Here is a 22,317-nt window from a genome sequence, read left to right on the forward strand (position 1 = left end):
AACATCGTCAATTATTGTCTTCCGAAGAGAAGGGGAAAAATGTGGGCACATGAAGGCCCTACCCTGATTGGGAAGCCTCTTTCAGAATCACTGGAGGGACTCTGGGAAAGGAGCTGAAGGTGATGGTTCACTGGATTGATCCCTGGGATGAGAGGGTTGTCCAATGAGGAGAGATTGTGTAGAACGGGCCTATACTCGCTGGAGTTTAGAAGAATGAGAGGTGATCTCATTGAAACATAGAAGATTCTGAGGGGGATTGACAGGGTGGATGCTGAGAGGTTGTTTCCCCCTGGCTGGGGAGTCCAGAACTAGGGGTCACAGTCTCAGGATAAGGGGTCGGCCATTTAAGACTGAGATGAGGAGGAATTTCTTCACTCAGAGGGTTGTGAATCTTTGGAATTCTCTGCCCCAGAGGGCTGTGAATGCTGAATCATTGAGTATATTCAAGGCTGAGATCGATAGATTTTTGGACTCTCGGGGAATCAGGTGATATGGAGATCGGGCAGGAAAGTGGAGTTGAGGTCGATGATCAGCCCTGATCTTATTGAATGGCGGAGCAGGCTCGAGGGGCCATATGGCCTACTCCTGCTCCTAATTCATATGTTTGTAAATCTTTACAGTTGGGGCGATTGTTTCAAGTATGAAACCGTGGTCTCTGGGGCAGGACTTGAGCTCACTTTTCAAGGGCAGAATCCAGGGGGTTCTTCACTCAAAGAGTGAATGGATTTCAGGGTACGATGGTGGAGGCAAAAACCCATTTAAGGAACAGTTGGATGATACATTGGGGGGACTGTTTAAATGGCCAGCGCCCCCCCCCCATATGGATCCTATGACCTTCTGTTTGTCTGCAATGGGGGCAGTAACACAGGCCCAATGACTGCGGCCGGTTTTGACCTTTTGACCTCACTGCAACGCTCTGGACAACTCTGTGATGCTGTATTTGCACCTGTTTGTTTTCTTCCCCCCCACCCCCCCCCGCTGCACCCCACAACGGTTTAGGTGCGGAAGGTAAAGCTGGGATGGCCGCCATTGCAGACCCCGACAGCCGGATAGACTTGGAGAAGTTCTGCACAGACCTCGAGATGGCCCTGCCATCATACGCACGGCCCGTGTTCCTGCGGATGCTGCCGGAAGTGAGCAAGACAGGTACGAGGCTCTCCAAACCCGGCAGGAGTTATGGGACCGTTCGGGAAGCATGCTCTGCCCCGGGATGCTGACACAACCAGCCTTGTTCCATTCACCTAGTTTTTAAAGGGCCAGACAGCCAACTGACCAAATAACCTGCTTTAGTGATGTTGGTTGAGGGATAAATATTGGCCAGGACACTGGGGAGAACTCCCCTGTTCTTCTTCGAAATAGTGGCCGTGGGATCTTTTATGTCCACCTGAGAGGGCAGACGGGGCCTCGGCTAAACGTTTCATCCACAAGACGGCACCTCCGACTGCATCATTCTCTCAGTACTTCCCCTCCGCCAGTGGAGCACTCCCTCAGTACTGCCCCTCCGACAGTGCAACAGTCCCTCAGTACTGCCCCTCCGCCAGTGGAGCACTCCCTCAGTACTGCCCCTCCGACAGTGCAACAGTCGCTCAGTACTGCCCCTCTGACAGTGCAGCACTCCCTCAGTACTGCCCCTCTGACAGTGCAACAGTCCCTCAGTACTGCCCCTCTGACAGTGCAGCACTCCCTCAGTACTGCCCCTCTGACAGTGCAGCACTCACTCAGTACTGCCCCTCTGACAGTGCAGCTCTCCCTCAGTACTGCCCCTCTGACAGTGCGGCGCTCCCTCAGTACCGCCCCTCCGACAGTGCGGCGCTCCCTCAGTACTGCCCCTCCGACAGTGCGGCGCTCCCTCAGTACTGCCCCTCTGACAGTGCAGCACTCCCTCAGTACCGTCCCTCCGACAGTGCAGTACTCCCTCAGTACTGCCCCTCAGGCAGTGCAGTGTACTGCAGTAGGAATTTCAAGTCTTTATTTTTGCGCTCAAATCTCTGGAGTGGGCCTTAAACCCACGACCTCCTGACTCAGAGGCGAGAGCACTACCCACTGAGCAACGGCTGACACTGTACATTTGCTTTTCCCGACGCTGACATTTAACTTTTCCTTCACGTTCCCAGGGACGTTCAAATTCCAGAAAATGGACATGAGGAAGGAAGGGTTTGACCCAAGAGTCATTAAGGACAGACTTTATCTCCTGGATCAAAGACAACGGAAATACGTCCCATTGGACGAAGAGCTATTCAGGAGCATCCAATCAGGGAAACAGAAGCTGTGATTAAAAATCTATATATCGATAAATATATCTTTACCTCATCCTTACTGCTGTCAGTAGCCATAAAAAGCAAAAGGGAGAATTAATTCCAGTTCTGTTACTTGACCAGATTTGCATGTACAGGAACTTTACAAAGATTTTCATTATTTTTCTTTATCTAAGTTTATTACAGATTTGCTAGTAATTTATGAAGAGAGATTATTACAATTTTGCACAAGAGAATTATAATTAATTTTTATGGTCTGTACTGTTTTGGGGTCTTAATCTTTAACTGGGACAAAGCTTTCTATTTATTTGTTTCTTCTTCAGAACCTGCACAGTATCCTCGAGTGTTTGAAAATGTAATTAAACAGGATTCGAAAGGGGAAGTGAACTGGTGCGATTTGATCTCCCTCTGAAAATCGCTCGGTCCTGATCCTTTATCTCCTCAATGGTTATTGTTTCTGGTTACAGGGAAGGATGTGTACAGTTTTGATCTCCGTACCTAAGGAAGGATATACTTGCCTTAGAAGGAGTGCAACGAAGATTCGTTAGATTAATTCCTGGGATGAGAGGGCTGTCCTGTGAGGAGAAATTGAGTAGATTGGGCCTATACACTCTGGAATGAAAACAGAGAATGCTGGAAATGCACAGCGGGTCAGGCAGCATCTGCGGAGAGAGAAACTGAGTTAACGGTTCAGCTTGATGACCTTTCACTCTGACTCTCTTTTACCTTTGTTCACCTTCTTTACTTTCTGTTTCCCTTCTTGCTTTTGGAAAGATCATCGACCTGAAACGTTAACTCTGTTTCTCTCTCCACAGATGCTGCCTGACCCGCTGAGCATTAACAGCATTTTCTGTTTTTAATTTCAGATTTCCAGCATCCGCAGTATTTTGTTTTTCTATACGCTCTGGTGTCTAGAAGAATGAGAGGTGATCTCATTGAAACATATAACATTCTTAGAGGGCTTGACAGGGTAGATGCTGAGAGGCTGTTGCCCCTGGCTGGACAGTCTAGAACTAGGGGGCATAGTCTCAGGATAAAGGGTCAGTCATTTAAGACTGAGATGAGGAGGAATTTCTTCACTGAGGGTTGTGAATCTACCTCAGGGGGCTGTGGATGCTCAGTCGTTGAGTATATTCAAGCCTGAGATCGATAGATTTTTGGACACTGAGGAAATCAAGGGACAGGGCGGGAAAGTGGAGTTGAGGTCGAAGATCAGCCATGATCTTATTGAATGGCGGAGCAGGCTCGAGGGGCTGTATGGCCGACTCCTGCTCCTAATTCTTACGTTCTTATGAGGTACTGAGGTGGATAGGGGATGTTCTCCCGCCATCTGCTCAGCCTAGGTCTCAAACACTCCCTGCTTGGGGGAGGACAGACCACTGCTGTCAGGGGGAGAGGGTCATTCGAAGATTCCACAGAACTTTTCCTGCTAAATTGCAGAGACACCGTTCCTGCTCCGTCAGTGAACTGAATTGGAGATTCGTTAAACTGTCTCCTACTCTGACTCATTCTTTCCCAGAGCCTTGGAGCTGTGGAAATCCTTCCCCCGCCCCCCCACCCCCCCCCCCAAGTTTTCCCTTTGTTTGACAATCTACGCACAACCTTTCAAAGCTCAGACTTGTAATAATACTTCCTGATTTGCTGTCACCCACCTTTCATTCTTAGTGGTGTCCTGATCTGTGGAGGTTGGCCTCTCCCCAGGGGGTGAAGGTTTCTCGGCGCAGGTGGCCTTTTGGTTGTAGCTGTTGCAAGGCCCGGGGATGGGCCAAGAGAGTGGACAGAAGTGAATGGGAGTTTCACTTCTCATGGGAGGACGGTGCAATGTGAACACATGGGACTCTCAACCAGAAGGTCCCTCATTCAGCACCCCCCCCTCATTCAACTCCCCCCTCATTCAACTCCCCCCTCATTCAACTCCCCCCTCATTCAACTCCCCCCCTCATTCAACGCCCCCCCCCCCCATTCACTCCCTCATGCAGCCCTCCCTGAGTTACCCCTCCCTCATTTGCCAGTCTCACCCAGGTTGTTTTGGAGAGGAGGCAAATGATGCTTGACCTGGAGGGAGGAGGGGAAGAGCCTTTCTGAAATCGGAATCACTCTTGGGGAGCAGGCTAGCGGTTGGGGGGCGGGGGTTTGGATAGGAATGGAGTCAAATGACAATCGGTATTGGGGCTATTAATGGAGAAAATCTACACATTGGACCTTCTGTGAGAGAGGACGGGCTTTTGAGACCCCAACACATGATTGATGTTACGGGGTCTTTCCAAGCTTGCGACCATCCTGGACTCCACCTGGATTAAATAAAATGTATGTACACGCAGTACTTCAGATAGCGTCTGATCACCTTATACAGCAACGATACAAAATCCTCTCCAGTTCTCCACATTCACCTGTGTCGGCCGCCCACTGAGAATGAAGAGGGAGGAGGAAAGACTGAACAGGCTGGGGCTCTTTTACTCTAGAAAAGAGAAGGTTGAGAGGCGACTTGTTCGAGGTCTTTAAAATTACTAGAGGGTTCGATAGGGTAGACGTAGAGATGTTTCCACTTGTGGGCGGGATCAGAACTAGGGGCCATAAATATAAGATAGTCACCAACAAATCCAAAAGGGAATTCAGGAGAACCCTCTTTACCCAGAGAGCGGTGAGAATGTGGAATCCGCTACCACAGGGAGTGGTTGAGGCGAACAGCACAGATGCCTTTAAGACGAAGCTGGATAAACACATGAGGGAGAAAAGAATAGAAGGATATGCTGATAGGGTGAGATGAAGCAAGGTGGGAGCAGGCTCGTGTGGAGAATGAACACCAGCTTGGACCTATTGGGCCGAATGGCCTGTTTCTGTGCTGTAAAATTCTGTGTAAAGGAGACAATCAGGAAACGCCAGAAAGTCTGTCCCAACAATCGGGGCTGTAGCGTGTGATCGCTCACAGGAACCTCGCCTCACAATTTCAATCCTTAAATGCAATGTCTAGAGTGGACACTAGCAGGACTTCCGCTCTCTGTGACTGAAGTGAGAAGCTCTTAGTGCACAGAGGGGCACTGCGATGTGTTGCCACAGCACAGACACACAAGATTACCCACGCCAATTCCTGATCATGAGCACTGACATGAATCAGTCATTCATGAAAGAAAGACTTATGAAATAATACTGAGCGGCCTGCGGGTGGCGCTGTCCAGGGAGAGTATAAATACTCGGGCACGGGCCCAGCTTGCGCAGGACATTCTTAACAGGAACTAGTGAAGGACACAACTAGACCTCCATGTTGTAAAACAGTTGATTAAAGCTTTGTTTAACGCTTAGACCAAGTGCCTAGTAGTTTCCTTATGTCAAGCACCATGCATGAATTAGCCATGCAGAAGCCTCCACCTAAGCCACTCCCCCTCGTGGTCTTGGCCACTCACGTATCTCCTCCGGAACAGTAGTTGGACTACTGTCACAGGCACGATGGGCCGAACAACCTCGTCCCTCTGTGCTGCGTGATTCTAATCCTAAAAGCTGGCCCCTTTTCTAACCTGATAACTGGAGAGTGAATCTAGGTGAAAAGTTGAGGGGAAAAATACACACGATCCTTGAAAATATCTTATCGAGGGACTGGGTGGCGCAATCAGTTAAACTCTAGCTTGTCCCTTCTGGGTATCGTATCCAGCCAGTCTGATGGGGTGAATGTTCCCTCAGTCTCTGCTGGCTGTCGGGGGGTCAAAGGGAAATAAGTTACGGCAGTCTTAATTCAGCCTCTACTGGGCAAGGGCCGGCTACACAAATCTGCTCCCAAGGATCACAAGGCTGGAAGGTTGTCACCACCTGTGGGACTGTTACCCCAACATGAGGCAGGGAAGAAGGGCGCTAAAGGGGAAAACATCTGCATTGCTGCACCATGCTAGGTACTTGCATTACTGAAATCTTGCCACTGGGTGGCACTGTGCGGGTATGGGGTCTGACAACAGAACCTCTTCTCCAATCACAGGTCTTTTGTTTATTTAAGGGAAAAGGCCAATGGTCCAAATCATGCTGAGGAGGTTTTTAATGTGACTATATCTAAATTGGGGACCTGTGATTTTTAGTGCACTGCCGTTCAACCTCTTCTGTAACTTACCTGTAGCTCGCTGACCTACATTGAACTCCCGGTCCAGCAGCGCCTCGATTTCAAAATTCTCATCCTGGTTTTCAAAGCCCTCCATGGTCCTCGCCCCCCCTCCCTATCTTTGTAACCTCCTCCAGCCCCACAGCTCCCCCGAGATCGCTGCGCTCCTCCAATTCTGGCCTCTTGCGCATCTCTGATTTTAATCGCTCCACCCTTGGTGGCTGTGCCTCCAGCTGCCTGGGCCCTAAGCTCTGGAATTCCCTCCCTAAACCTCTCCGCCTCACTACCTCTCTTCCCTCATTTAAGACGTTCCTTAAAACCTACCTCTTTGACTAAGCTGGCAGGAATGACGTATGAGGAGAGATTGGGTTGATTAGGCTTATATTCGCTAGAGTTTAGAAGAATGAGGGGATCTCATTGAAACTTACAAAATTCCAACAGGACTAGACAGACTAGATGCAGGAAGGATGTTCCCGATGGCGGGGGAGTCCAGAACCAGGGGTCACAGTCTAAGGATAAGGGGTAAGCCATTTAGGACTGAGATGAGGAGGAATTTCTTCACCCAGAGAGTGGTGAACCTGTGGAATTCTCTACCACAGAAAGTAGTTGAGGCCAACTTATTAAATATATTCAAGAAGGAGTTAGATATATTTCTGAAGGCTAAAGGGATCAAGGGATATGGGGAGAAAGCAGGGACAGGGTGACATAAGAAAACTACTAGGCACTTGGTCTAAGCATTAAACAAGGCTTTAATCAACTGTTTTACAACATGGAGGTCTAGTTGTGTCCTTCACTAGTTCCTGTTAAGAATGTCCTGCGCAAGCTGAGCTCATGCCCGAGTATTTATACTCTCCCTGGACAGCGCCACCCGCAGGCCGCTCAATATTATTTAATAAGTCTTTCTTTCATGAATGACTGATTCATGTCACAGGGTACTGAATTTGGATGATCAGCTATGATCTCATTAAATGGCGGAGCAGGCTCGAGGGGCCGAATGGCCTACCCCTGCTCCTATCTTCTATGTTTCTATGTAAGACCTGTCCTAATATCTCCTTCTGCGGCTCGGTGTCAATTTTTGTCCGATTATGCTCCTGTGAATTGCCTTGGCCCTTGGGACGTTTTACTACAATAAAGGCGCTATATAAAAACAAGTTATTGAATGAGCAGCTAAGTTAACCTAATGAATGAATGGGACAGTATAAAAGGTGACAGAACGAGAAATCATTTGCAGTGCATATACCTATGCATATTGTGTTGGAGTGTCTTATTTTATGATTAGGTAAAATGTTGTACTGATCAAGATGGCAGATATGGGGAAAAGTTAAACCCTCTCCCACATCTGCTGCCCCTGCCCCAGTGTCTGGGTCCAGCACTCTCTGGTCAGGTGGAGCACACAATACATGCAAAGCTCCCTCTGCTCTGTTCCAATAATTTACCTCGGCCCTAACCTCAAAAGAGCGCTCCCTCACTGCAGCAGAATGACATCTTTCCGTTACCCGCGGCAAGGGTTCCTCGTGTCCTCTCTCTGCCTGCCTGCCCTGGCCCATTTACTGGGTTGGTTTGTACCGTGACTTTGCGTGCTGGAAGAAGCGGGTTAAGACTGGCCCAAAACGTCCTGGCCTCCGGGACCTTGAAAGCCACCGGAGAAAATCCTCTCTGCAATTTGAACCCAATTTCCCGAGCACTCGCCCCTTGCACCACCTAGTGGGGCTAATTGAACACCAGGCGAAAAATACAGGTGGAAAAGAAAACTGGGCAAGATGTCAAACGGGCGGCCATTTTTTGCCTGGCGATAATAGTTAAAAACGACCCCCCGAATCCCCTTTCAGAAGGGGTGCACTATTAGTCACACCTGCTCTGACTGACGGAAACTTTCATACCGAAGTTAGATAGAATCTGTGAATTAAAAAAAAGACTTGCATTTATAGAGCGCCTTTCACGACCACCGGATGTCTCAAAGCGCTTTACAGCCAATGAAGTACTTTTTGAAGTGGAGTCACTGTTGTAATGTGGGAAACGCGGCAGCCAATTTGCGCACAGCAAGCTCCCACAAACAGCAATGTGATAATGACCAGATAATCTGTTTTTAGTGATGTTGGTTAAGGGATAAATATTGGCCAGGACACCGGGGGAGAACTCCCCTGCTCTTCGAAATAGTGGCCGCGGGATCTTTTACGTCCACCCGAGAGAGCAGACGGGGCCTCGGTTTAACGTCTCATCTGAAAGACGGCACCTCCGACAGTGCGGCACTCCCTCAGCACTGCACTGGGAGTGTCAGCCCAAAAGGAGGCCATTCGGCCCATCGTGCCTGTGCCGGCTCTTTGAAAGAGTGATCCAATTTGTCCCACTCCTCTTGCACTTTGCTCAGGCCCTTTTTAAAAAAAAATTATTTTTCAAATATTTATCTACTTCCCTTTCAAAATCTACTATGTCTCCTGCTTCCATGTCTGACCAGCCATCTGCAGAGTTTTGCTTTCCTAAATTTCTCCCTTTTGTTCTTGTGGTGATTCACCTTCGATCTCGAGTTACCAGCTCAATGGACAGCAGAACTAGCTCTGCCCTATTTACGTCATCAAAAACCCGTGTCATTTTGAACACTTCTATCATCATATTTCTTCCCAGCCTTCTCTGTTTTAGTGAAAAGAGCCCCAGTTTCTCCGGTCTGTCCTCATAACTAATGTCTCCTTATCTGTGGTATCATTGAATCTATTCCGCACCCTCTCCGGGGTCTTGCCATCCTTACTAAAGTGGGCACCCAATACTGGACGCAATATTCCAACCGCAACCTAACCATAGTTTTCTATGGGAAACGTTAACGCTTTTTGTGTAGAATTTACGGCACAGAAACAGGCCGTTCGTCCCAACAGATTAATGCCGGAGTTTATGTTCCACACGAACCTCCTCTAACCCCATCAGTATTGACGTAATAAAACTCACTAATCAACTTGTTTCAGAACATGGCGGTCTAGTTGTACTTCACTCGTACCTTGTCTTACAAAATGTCGCTGGCCGTCCAGCGTTATTTCACGAGTAGTTTCTTGATGAATGATGAGATTTATAACAAGCATATCCTGTTATTCCTTTCTCCCTCATGTACTTAAATGCCATATTTGCCTCAACTACTCCATGTGGTAGCAGGTACCACATTCTCACCACTCTGAGTAAATTGACTCCAAGCTAAGCTGAGCTTCCAAACTCCAAAATGTGTATGTGTGTTAGTGACAGTGTGAGATTGCAGTGAGTGTTAGTGACAGTGTGAGTTTGAGTGTGTGTTAGTGACGGTGTAAGATTGGAGTGTGTGTTAGTGACAGTGTGAGATTGGAGTGTGTGTTAGTGACGGCGTAAGATTGGAGTGTGTTAGTGACAGTGTGAGATTGGAGTGTGTGTTAGTGACAGTGTGAGATTGCAGTGAGTGTTAGTGACAGTGTGAGATTGGAGTGTGTGTTAGTGACAGTGTAAGATTGGAGTGTGTGTTAGTGACAGTGTGAGATTGGAGTGTGTGTTAGTGACAGTGTGAGATTGGAGTGTGTGTTAGTGACAGTGTCATAAATCTCATCATCGAGAAACTACCTATGAAGTAACACTGGACAGCCAGCTGGTGGCGCCGTCCAAGGAGTATAAATACTTGGGTGTGGGCCCCAGCTTGCCAGGGACATTTTGTAAAGACAAGGAGCTAGTGGATACAACTAGACCTCCATGTTCAGAAACAAAGTTGATTAAAGCCTTGCTTTATACTCAAACCAAGTGCGTAGTGAGTTTTATTACATCAGACAGAGTGAGATTGGAGTGTGTGTTAGTGACAGTGTGTGATTGGTCTGTGTGTGTTAGTGACAGTGTGAGATTGGAGTGTGTGTTAGTGACAGTGTGAGATTGGAGTGTGTGTTAGTGACAGAGTGAGATTGGAGTGTGTGTTAGTGACAGAGTGAGATTGGAGTGTGTGTTAGTGACAGTGTGAGATTGGAGTGTGTGTTAGTGACAGTGTGTGATTGGTCTGTGTGTGTTAGTGACAGTGTGAGATTGGAGTGTGTGTTAGTGACAGTGTGAGATTGGAGTGTGTTAGTGACAGTGAGAGATTGGAGTGTGTGTTAGTGACAGTGTGATTGGAGTGTGTGTTAGTGACAGTGTGAGATTGGAGTGTGTGTTAGTGACTGTGTGATTGGTCTGTGTGTGTTAGTGACAGTGTGAGATTGGAGTGTGTGTTAGTGACAGTGTGATTGGTCTGTGTGTGTTAGTGACAGTGTGAGATTGGAGTGTGTGTTAGTGACAGTGTGAGATTGGAGTGTGTGTTAGTGACAGTGTGAGATTGGAGTGTGTGTGTTAGTGACAGTGTGAGATTGGAGTGTGTGAGTGACAGTGTGAGATTGGAGTGTGTGAGTGACAGTGTGAGGATGGAGTGTTATATGAGTGTTGTATAGAGTATTGGCACATCCCCCTCATACTGTGGTCTCAGTTGGATCAACTTTTTTTTTAAATTTAAGTTGATATTTTCTTTATACAGGAATCTGAGGTGAGCTGAGAGTTTCTATTGGTTTTGTTTTGCTAGTCTAGTCAGAGTGAGGGGTGTCCGTGTTTGGAAAAGGCAGGCCGTAACAATGTGCATTGGGGGAAACAGGAAGCAGGCACAACACTTAGAAAATAAATGGCAAGATACATGATCAGCTCAGGGAATTCCTGTACAGTACAAGATCAACCTTGCAGAGAGTTAATTTGTGTTGGTTGAGTTGCCATCTCGTGTGTGTTACAAGGAGTCCCTCAGTGCGGTTATGTAAATAGCGCTGGGGGGGATAAGGCTGTCGGATGCTCTGTCCTGAATATGATTAAAAACAACAGGCAGGTGTGATGTTGCCTCACACAGCAACCGAAGAGAATGCTTCCCTTTCATTGGCTTCGAGGAGAGCCACAATTGACCAATGACTAATCGAATTCACTGTGCGCGCACTAGCCCATATAAGAACATAAGAAATAGGAGCAGGAGTAGGCCATTCGGCCCATCGGGCCTGCTCCGCCATTCAATAGGATCATGGCTGATCTTCTACCTCACCTCCACTTTCCTACACTATCCCATATAATTTAATGGACAAACATAATTTAATAGGACAGAGTCAGCATGGTTTTACGAAGGGGAAGTCATGTTTGACAAATTTGCTCGAATTCTTTGAGGATGTAACATACAGGGTGGATAAAGGGGAACCAGTGGATGTAGTGTATTTGGACTTCCAAAAGGCATTTGACAAGGTTCCACACAAAAGATTACTGATCAAGATAAAAAATCACGGGATTGGGGGTAATATACTGGCATAGGTTGAAGATTGGCTATCTAACAGAAAACAAAGAGTTGGGATAAATGGTTCATTCTCGGGCTGGCAATCAGTGACTAGTGGTGTCCCACAGGGATCAGTGCTGGGACCCCAACTCTTTACAATCTATATTAACGATTTGTGGAAGGGACCGAGTGCAACATATCCAAGTTTGCCGACGATACAAAGATGGGAGGGAAAGCAGTGAGTGAGGAGGACATAAAAAACCTGCAAAAGGACATAGGCTAAGTGAGTGGGCAGAGATTTGGCAGATGCAATATAATGTTGGAAAGTGTGAGGTTATGCACTTTGGCAGAAAAAATCAAAGAGCAAGTTATTATCTAAATGGAGAGAAAGTGCTACAGTACAAAGGGATCTGGGGGTCCTGGTACATGAAACACAAAAAGTTAGTATGCAGGTGATCAGGAAGGCCAATGGAATCTTGGCTTTTATTGCAAGGGGGATGGAGTATAAAAACAGGGAAGGCTTGCTGCAGTTATACAGGGTATTGGTGAGGCCACACCTGGAATACTGCGTGCAGTTTTGGTTTCCATATTTAAGAAAAGATATACTTGCTCTCAAGGCGGTTCAGAGAAGGTTCACTCGGTTGATTCCAAGGATGAGGGGGTTGACGTATGAGGAAAGGTTGAATAGGTTGGGACTCTACTCATTGGAGTTCAGAAGAATGAGAGGCGATCTTATCGAAACATATAAGATTGTGAGGGGGCTTGATCGGGTGGATGCGGTGAGGATGTTTCCACTGATGGGTGAGACTAGAACTAGGGGGCATAATCTTAGAATAAGGGGCTGCCCTTTCAAAACTGAGATGAGGAGAAACTTCTTCACTCAGAGGGTAGTAAATCTATGGAATTTGCTACCCCAGAGAGCTGTGGAAGCTGCGACATTAAATAAATTTTAAATGGAGATAGACAGTTTCCTAACAGATAAGGGAATTAGGGGTTACGGGGAGAGGGCAGGGAAGTGGACGTGAGTCTAGATTCAGATCAGCCATGATCCTATTGAATGGCGGAGCAGGCCCAAGGGGCCATATGGCCTACTCCTGCTCCTATTTCTTATGTTCTTATGTTCTTATCCCTTGATTTCCTTAATATCCGAAAATCTATCGATCTCTGTCTTGAATGTACTCAACGACTGAGCCTCCACAACCCTCTGGGGTAGAGAATTCCAAAGATTCACCACCCTCTGAGTGAAGAAATTTCTCCTCATCTCAGTCCTTATTGGCCGACCCCTTATTCTGAGACTGTGACCCCTGGTTCTAGGCTCCCCAGCCAGGGGAAACATCCTCCCTGCGTCTACCCTGTCAAGCCCTGTAATAATTTTGAATGTTTCAGTGAGATCACCTCTCATTCTTCTAAACTCTAGAGAATATAGGCCTAGTCTACTCAATCTCTCCTCATAGGACAATGCCCCCATCCCAGGAATCAGTCTGGTGAATCTTCGTTGCACTCCCTCTATGGCAAGTATATCCTTCCTTATAGGTAAGGAGACCAAAACTATACACAATACTCCAGGTGTGGTCTCACCAGGGCCCTATATAATTGCAGTAAGACGTCTTTACTCTTATACTCAAATCCTCTTGTAATAAAGGCCAACATACCTTTCTTAATTGCTTGCTGTACCTGCGTGTTAACTTTCAGTGATTCGTGTACAAGGACACCCAGGTCCCTCTGGACACCAACATTTCCCAATCTCTCACCATTTAAAAAATACTCTGCTTTTCCATTTTTCCTACCAAAGTGGATAACTTCATATTTCTCCACATTATATTCCATTTGCCATGTTCTTGTCCACTCACTTAGCCTGTCTATATCCCCTTGAAGCCTCTTTGCATCCTCCTCACAACTTACATTCCCACCCAGCTTTGTATCATCAGCAAACTTGGATATATTACATTTGGTCCCCTCATCCAAATCATTGATATAGATTGTGAATAGCTGAGGCCCAAGCACTGATCCATGCGATACCCCACTAGTTACAGCCTGCCAACCCGAAAATGACCCGTTTATTCCTACTCTGTTTTCTGTCTGTTAACCAATCCTTTGGAATTAGTCCTGTGCAGTTGCCTCCCCCTTGACCTTGCAGCCTCTGGTTATGCAGGAGTGCATGATCACAGAATCACAGAATCTACAGTGCAGATAGAGGCCATTTCGGCCCATCGAGCCTGCACCGACCCATATCCCACCCTATCCCCATGTATTTAATCCCCTAACACTAAGGGTCAATTTATCATAGCCAAATCAACCTAACCTGCACATCTTTGGACTGTGGGAGGAAACCGGAGCACCCGGAGGAAACCCACGCAGACACAGGGAGAATGTGCAAACTCCACACAGACAGTCGCCCGAGGCCAGATTTGAACCCGGGTCCCTGGCGCTGTGAGGCAACAGTGCTAACCACTATGCCACCGTGCCCCCGTACATCTCATGATGTAGAGAAAATCCCCGCAGTAATAAGCAATATTGTAGTCTTACGTGTCATGCATACACTAGCCCAGTGGGAGCTTTCCCAACCAGGTCGGTACAATGTGACTGGAATGTTTACTCATTCAATGAGGGTAAATCGCAGGTGATAAGTGACTGCCCGGAACAATGGGATGAATGTCTCCTCTCAGAGGCTGTAAGGGTCCTCATGTTAATGAGTTTGGACATTCTCTATCCAGCTTGTTGTAGGGCTGTGTCTACTATTACGTGGTCTGAATCAGACAGCCTGAAAGTATTACTGTGATGGAAATAGTAACTATAACGTCAGTGCAGCAAGAGGTGATGTTCCGAATTTGGAATCAAGGTACATTGTTGGAGCAGGGAAAGGGAGCCTTACGCTGCATCTGACACGTGCTGTACCTGCCCTGGGAATGTTTAATGCTGCACTGAAGGCCCCAAAGTGAAAAGAGCCTGGACTCTTCCGAGCACATATCCACAGCACAAAACTGCCCAAGTGGTCGCAGATTGTTGCCGCCAGGAAGGGCAGGTAGTGTGGAAAGTGACACTGCCGCTATGGTGCAGGAGAGGGCGTAATCCTGAGTTTGAGGCTGAGGAACTTGGTCAGGGCAGAGTGCAAGGAGCTGAGCTCAGCACCTGATCTACCTTTTACCCCTGCACCTGGAATCATCAGAATAGTGCAGCACAGAAGGAGGCCATTCGGCCCATCGAGTCTCCGCCGGATCTTTTGAAGAACAATCCAGTCAGTCCCACTCTCCCGCTCTTTCCACATATCCCTGCAATTTTTTCTCCTTCAAGTATTTATCCAATTCCCTTTTGAAGGCGACTGTTGAATCTGTTTCCATCTCCCTATCAGGCAGCGCAGTCCAAATCCTAACCACTCGTTCCTCAACCCGCTTCTGGTTCTTTTGCCAATCACCATAAATCTGTGCCCTCTGGTTATCGACCCTTCAGCCATTGGAAACAGATTTTCTCAATTTACTCTATCTAAACCCCTCATGATTTTAAACACCTCTATCAAATCTCCTCTTAGCCTTCTCTGCTCCAAGGAGAACAACCCCAGCTTCTCTAGTCTATCCATGTAACTGTAATCTCTCATCCCTGGAACCATTCTAGTAAATCTCTTCTGTACCCTCTGCAAAGCCTTCACGTCCTTCCTAAAGTGTGGTGCCCAGAATTGGACCCAATACTCGAGCTGGGGCCGAACTAGTGTTTATACAGGTTTAGTGTAACTTCCTGGCTTTTGTACTCTGTGCCTCTATTTATAAAGCCCATAAGGATTATTAACTGCTTTGTTAACCTGTCCTGCCACCTTCAAAGATTTGTGCACAAACACCCCCAGGTCTCTCTGTTCTTGCACCCCCTTTAAAATTGTACCATTTGGTGTGTATGGTCTCTCCTCATTCTCCCTACAAAATGTATCCCCTCACACTTTTCTGTGGTGAATTCATCTGCCATGTGTCCACCCATTCCACCAGCCTTCTTGATCTACACATACCCCTGCACCTGATCTAACTCATACCCCACATGGGGTTTGATCCCGACACTGTGGACAAAATATTGGAACGTGTTCCATTCCCCAGCATAGATCCTTCTTAGCTCCAACCACCTCCCAAAAAGTGAAATATAAAATAAATTAAGCTACCAATAATTAATAGCGAGCCTGTTTATGCTCGAGCCTTAACTTTCTCTTTCTAATTTAAAAAAACATTTTTGGACATCTTTTATTTGTCATTATCCCTTCCACTTCCTCTCCTTCTCCCTGTCAGTACGTTGGTCACAGTAGCTGCACTCCCATTACTGTATTATTTTTTGAAGAACGAGAGCATACAGTCTGCCCTGGGCTGCTGCCAGTGGCCCCTTGAACCATCTGCCAGGGTCTTGCCCCCGTATGGCTCCCTCCTCACTACTGGGAGATGCCACCAGTCTCTGCTTCTCAACTCCTTGCTCAACACTGCCGTGGCTGTCAGCTGGTCGCCCTCTTATCTCTCGGACGGGAGCTTGTGGATTCAACAACAACTTGTATTTATATAGTGCCTGACATAATAAAACTCACTACGCACTTGGTTTGAGTATAAAGCAAGGCTTTAATCAACTTGTTTCAGAACATGGAGGTCTAGTTGTACTTCACTAGTTCATTGTCTTACAAAATGTCCCTGGGCAAGCTGGCCCCACGCCCGAGTATTTATACTCCTTGGACGGCGCCACCAGCTGGCCGTCCAGTGTTATTTCATGAGTAGTTTCTTGATGATGATGAGATTTATAACAGCGCCTTTAACGTAGTAAAACGTCCGAGGGTGCTTCACAGGAGTGTAATCAGACAATAAAAATGACACTGAGCCAAAGAAGGCGGTATTAGGACAGGTGACCAAATGCTTGGTCAAAGAAGTAGGTTTTAAGGAGCATCTTAAAGGAGGGGAGAGAGGCGGAGAGGTTTGGGGAGGGAATACCAGAGTTTGGGGCCTAGACGGCTGAAGGCACGGCCACCAATGGTGGAGCGAAGGAAGCGAGGGATGCACAAGAGGCTGGAGTTGGAGGAGCGCAGCGATCTCGGAGGGTTGTAGGGCTGGAGTAGGTTACAGAGTTAGGGAGCGGGCGAGGCCATGGAGGGATTTCAACACGTGGACGAAAGGTTCAAGCCCGATGCTCGGGTATGAGCTTAAAATTTGGCAAACATTGCAGTGCATTACTGAGAGAATGCTGCGTTGTTGGAGCTACCACCCTCACGCCAAGTCCTTAAACTGAGGCCTTGCCTGCTTGTTCGGGTGGACAATAAGATGCTGTACAGGGGAGATGGTAAGGTTGGTATTCAGGAAGGATGCGGTCAGATAGGCCAAGGGAGTTCCTTCACACTGACTGAGATGCAGCAGTGGGCCTTCAACCTGTGCCCCACTGCTGTTCCACTCAGGCCTCCCATTGCTTTTTATTCCCCCTTATTAATGAATAAACTGAGCGAGTTTGCTAAATAATTCCTTCCTGGATCCAACATTGAAACAGCAGTTGGTGCAGGTGGCAGTGGGGCGGGGGGAAGGGGACAAGCTTATTAGCACCGGGTCTCACACATGAAGAATAGCGACCTGGGCAAGGTACCAGCGGGCGGAAGTGGGTCCGTGCCCCAGCACCAGCCGGGGGCCTTGGTGGGCAGAAAGGCGGACGAGTGCAAGAAAAACAAAGGGGCCTCCTGCAGAATTGAACACTCAGCTGGAGTATACAAAAAGTCGACCAATAATTCCTGGCGAAGCTGGAAGACAGGCCAGATCATTTTTGAAATTTAAAATAACTGGAGATGAATGGTGTAGTGTGTGTAACCTGTACCACCTTAAGAGGATACCTTAAGGTGCTGGACTACTTTTTGATGGCTACTGTACATTGTAGTACCGGTGGTGACCACACCGGTATATAAACCCTGTGGAGTAAAGTGTATCCCAGTTCAGCCCTGACCCTCAACCACTAAAGACCTGTTTAATTATTTCTGTAGTCTGTGTCCAGTTATTCAGCATAACTACATTTGAAAACACAGACTCAACAGTGGCGACGAGTCTGATCTTACCTAGTGGCAGTTGCATCAAAGGAAGCTTCGCCTCTGAGACGGGCGTCGAACAAGGACATCCACCCTCAACATCCTGCTGGGCACTGCATAGCACGGGAGGCCATCGGGAACCCGGGTTGGTTTCTGGCCACGAAGTCTAACATCAGTGAACATCCCTTCGACGACAGCGGCGGGTAAGCCCGATCGAGCGGCACGGGGGGAGAAGTCGGCCGAGTTGTCAGTATGAGAAGGGGAGGGAAACGACGAAAAGGGCGGAGAACACGACCGCAGCCGGTGTCAGGGGCCGGACTGCTATCGGGGCAGAGACGCGCAGCAGCCAGAAAGGCGTTTATGTCCACAAGGACCGCGGGAGCGGCGGGGAAAATAAAGGACCGCTGGGAGGCGAGAACGGCAACAGCGCGGTAATCGCCATTTTGAGTCGGCGGGGGAAAGAAGACAAGCGCGGGAAAAGCCGCCAAGCGCGGGAAAAGCTGCCAAGCGCGGGAAGCCACCATTTTGAAAAAAAATAAAAATAAAAATAAAATAAAATAATAATCATATCCGAAGGAAAGGAAACTCAACAAGGATGCCAAAAACGGGTAACATCACGGCTTTTGATAGCGATATGGAAGATTGGGCCACTTATGTGGAACGCATCGAAGTTTACTGTACAACGAATGAGGTACCGGGGGATAAGAAAGCACTAACCCTATTAAACTCGATGGGTGCGAAGACGTACGGGTTATTAAGGAACCTTGTAACACCAGATAAACCGGTAGGAAAGAGTTTCGCAGATATTGTTACTATCCTGCAAGAGCATTTAAACCCCACGCCGCTGCTGATAGCGGAACGATTTAAATTCTACAAAAGAATTCAACTTAAAGAAGAAAGCAACGCTGAATTCTTAACCGAACTGCGCAAGTTATCAAAGTACTGTCAGTTCGGTACAGGACTAGCAGACGCACTGAGAGATAAGTTTGTGTGTGGGCTCCTAAGGGAAGGTACCCAGAAGCGACTGCTAGAGGAAAAGGATCTTACGCTGGACAAAGCTTTCAGCATTGCAGCATCGCACGAGGCAGCAGCACGAGGCGCTGCAGAGATACAGCAAAAACCACTGGAATTCAGCACCAATGAAATGGCATTGGGCGCAGTAAAGTGCTATTGTTGCGGAAGGACAACGCATGACCAGAACCAGTGCTGGTTCAAAGATAAAGAATGCAGGCAATGTGGCAAACTTGGTCACATAGCGAGAGTATGCCGGTCAGGAAAGAAGACCAGCAGCAAAAAGTCGCCGCAGGAGAAGTACAAAAAAGTACACAAGGTGACAGAGAACAGTTCGGATGAACAGAAGATGGATTCAGACTCCAGCAGTAAGGAACTGGGTTGTCTAAAAATACATAATGTGGGTAACGCAGCAGACCACCAAACTATCTGGGTCATGCTTCGGATAGCAGGAGTCCAAGTGAAGATGGAATTGGACACTGGATCGGCATTGACGGTCATGAATAAGCAAGATTACAAAAGGTTATTCTCGCACATTCCCCTGAGGGATACGGAGATTGTATTGAAAACATACACGGGGCAAATAGTATACCCCATCGGAAAGATAAAAGTAAATGTGGTCTACAATGGTAAAGAAAGTCAGGAAATGGACTTGTATGTGTTACCTGATGGAGGTCCGCCACTACTGGGACGGGAATGGATCCGGAGAATAAATGTGGGCTGGCATTCCATACAAGCACTGACTGTAGATTCCTGTAAAGAGGACGACGTCAAACCTAAACGACTGTCCAAAATATTGGACGATGCTAAGGAGGTGTTCCAACAGGGACTGGGAACACTGAAAAGAATTACGGCAAACATCAAGGTTGAAGAACATGCAAACCCAAAATTTTTCAAAGCCAGACCGGTACCTTATGCGATACGACCTGCTGTGGAAGCAGAGCTGGAAGGGCTAGAACGTTCAGGAGTACTGTCAAAGGTGGACTGGAGCGAATGGGCCACACCCATTGTTCCTGTCATGAAGCGTTCATTGAGCAACAAGCCGGGGGAACCTGGGAAGGTTCGCATCTGTGGCGATTTCAAGATCACTGTTAATCCGGTTCTTCACACAGTGCAATATCCGCTTCCGCGGATTGAAGATATCTTCGCTTCGCTGTCTGGCGGGAAACACTTCACCAAGATAGACCTGGCGCAGGCGTACCTACAGATGGAAGTTGATGAAGCGTCACGCCAGTATCTCACGATCAACACACATAAGGGATTATATCGGTATAATAGACTGGTTTTTGGAGTGGCATCGGCTCCAGCGATTTGGCAAAGGGCCATGGAGCAGGTATTGCAGGGAATTCCAGGCACACAATGCTACCTGGACGACATCCTGATTACAGGAGATGATGATAAGGATCACCTCGCGAATTTGGAGCAGGTGCTCACCAGATTGAAAGAATATGGGCTCAGAGTTAATCGCCAGAAATGTGAGTTCTTTCAAAAGCGAATCTCGTACTGCGGCCACGTCATTGACCAGGAGGGGCTCCATAAGTCACCTGACAAGATCGAAGCTGTTGTGAAAGCTCCTGCTCCGGAAAATGTATCCCAGTTGAGGTCGTTCCTTGGGTTGGTTAACTATTACCACAAGTTTCTTCCAAATTTATCCACGGTGTTACACCCGCTGAACACTCTTTTGCAAATGGGAATACCATGGAAGTGGAGCGATGATTGTAAGCGGGCTTTTCAAAAAAGCAAGGCACTGATCACCTCTAAGGAAGTGTTGGCTCACTTTAACCCAACGCTGCCTATTCGCTTAGCTTGTGATGCTTCTCCATATGGTATCGGGGCAGTGCTCTCACATAAGTTTCCAAATGGCTTGGAAAGGCCAGTCACGTTCGCATCCAGATCATTGACCTCCGCAGAGCGCAACTATGCTCAGATAGATAGGGAGGCTCTCAGCCTCGTGTGGGGAGTTAAGAAATTTAACCATTACCTGCAAGGCCAAAAGTTTACGCTGCTGACACATCACCAGCCGTTGGTTTCCATTTTTAACCCTAAGAAGGGTGTTCCGGTAATGACGGCGCAGAGGCTTCAGAGATGGTCCCTTTTCCTAGGGGCACATCAATATGATATCGAATTCAAAGGTACAAAGCAACATGGTAATGCCGATGGGCTGTCACGCCTGCCACTACCTACAGCGGAAGAGGCACCGGCAGTTGACCCTGTCGAGATATTTCACTCGACCATCATCGAATGCTTACCAGTCACCAATGCGGGCATTGAGAGAGAGACCCGAAACGACCCGACACTGTCTCGGGTCTACGACTTGACAGTGAAGGGATGGCCAGCACATGGCGGCCCACTGTTACCAGCATTCTCAGCCAGACGAGAACAGCTGTCCGTATGTCAAGGAACATTGATGTATGGAACAAGGGTGATTATTCCTCCTAAATTAAGGGAGAGATTTCTGAAGGAATTGCATGAAGGTCATCTGGGGGGAGTCAAGATGAAAAGCCTTGCTAGGGCTTATGTGTGGTGGCCAGGTATCGACAAACAAATAGAGGATCTGACTAAAAGCTGCTCAGGGTGCCAAAAAGTTCAAAACGCACCTCCAATTGCACCGCTGCATCCGTGGGAATGGCCTTCAACCCCATGGCAACGTGTGCATATCGACTTTGCAGGTCCATTCATGGATTCCATGTTTTTGATAGCAGTAGACGCACATTCTAAATGGCTGGAAGTGATTAAGATGTCGACCACTACCTCGGAGAAGACGATCGCAGCTCTAAGAACCATATTTGCAAGGAATGGGTTGCCGGAACAAATATGTTCAGACAACAGACCACAGTTCGTGTCAGAAGAATTCCAGAAATTCATGAAAAAGAATGGGGTGAAACACTATACATCTGCCCCATATCATCCGGCTACAAATGGGTTGGCTGAGAGATTTGTACAAACATTCAAAAAGGCGATAAAGGCCATGAGCGAAGACCATATTCCACTACAACACAAGGTGGACAATTTCCTGATGGCATATCGAAACGCCACGCATGCAGTGACAAATCAAAGCCCTGCCATAATGTTCTATAACAGGAGGTTGCGGTCCCGGTTGGATTTGTTAAAACCCAATGTGCGTAGGGAAGTTGAAAACAAGCAATTCCAGCACGTAAATAACAAGGCCACTCGGAGTTTCGAAATAGGACAACCAGTGTTGGCCAGGGACTATAGGAATGATAAATGGCAATCCGGAACAATTCGTGCCCGACAAGGACCCTTGATGTACACGGTAGACGTTGGAGAGAACGTAATACGATGTCATGCTGACCAACTTGTGGAATCGAGAACAAGGGTTGACCCCATGTCTACGGCAGAGACACCAGTTGAAGAAGTTATTGAGCCTGTAGCATCTACCTCAGACTCGAACGTACATGATGATGTTCAATCCATAGGAGATCAAATGGATGAGTCACCCCAGCAACGAGAACCAGAGACCCCTGAAAGGCGTTATCCGGCCCGGATCAGGAGGCTTCCTCAGAGACTGAATCTTTGAACAGCTTTATGTGAAAGTTGTATATATGTTATCCATGTAATGTTTAAATTGGGGTGTACACTGTTAAGCTAAAAGGGGAGGAATTGTAGTGTATGTAACCTGTACCACCTTAAGAGGATACCTTAAGGTGCTGGACTACTTTTTGATGGCTACTGT

At 47.5% G+C, this 22,317-nt stretch overlaps 1 protein-coding gene across 3 annotated transcripts in view; it reads left to right on the forward strand.

The window, feature by feature from the left end:
- slc27a4 (solute carrier family 27 member 4) overlaps positions 1–2,295 on the forward strand; it is a 63,624-nt gene extending 61,329 nt beyond the window's left edge. For all 3 annotated transcript variants that reach the window (XM_085965417.1, XM_085965418.1, XM_085965420.1), the window contains exons 12-13: positions 1,000–1,146; positions 2,115–2,295. In XM_085965417.1, coding sequence (XP_085821543.1) covers positions 1,000–1,146; positions 2,115–2,272 — 305 coding nt within the window. In that variant the 3' untranslated portion in view covers positions 2,273–2,295. The remainder of the gene's footprint in view (positions 1–999; positions 1,147–2,114) is intronic.
- The last annotated feature ends 20,022 nt before the right edge of the window (positions 2,296–22,317 follow it).

Source organism: Somniosus microcephalus, chromosome 23 (genome assembly GCF_052327205.1).
Source record: "Somniosus microcephalus isolate GS21.2 chromosome 23, FLI_Smic_1.0, whole genome shotgun sequence".
Lineage (NCBI taxonomy): Eukaryota > Metazoa > Chordata > Chondrichthyes > Squaliformes > Somniosidae > Somniosus > Somniosus microcephalus.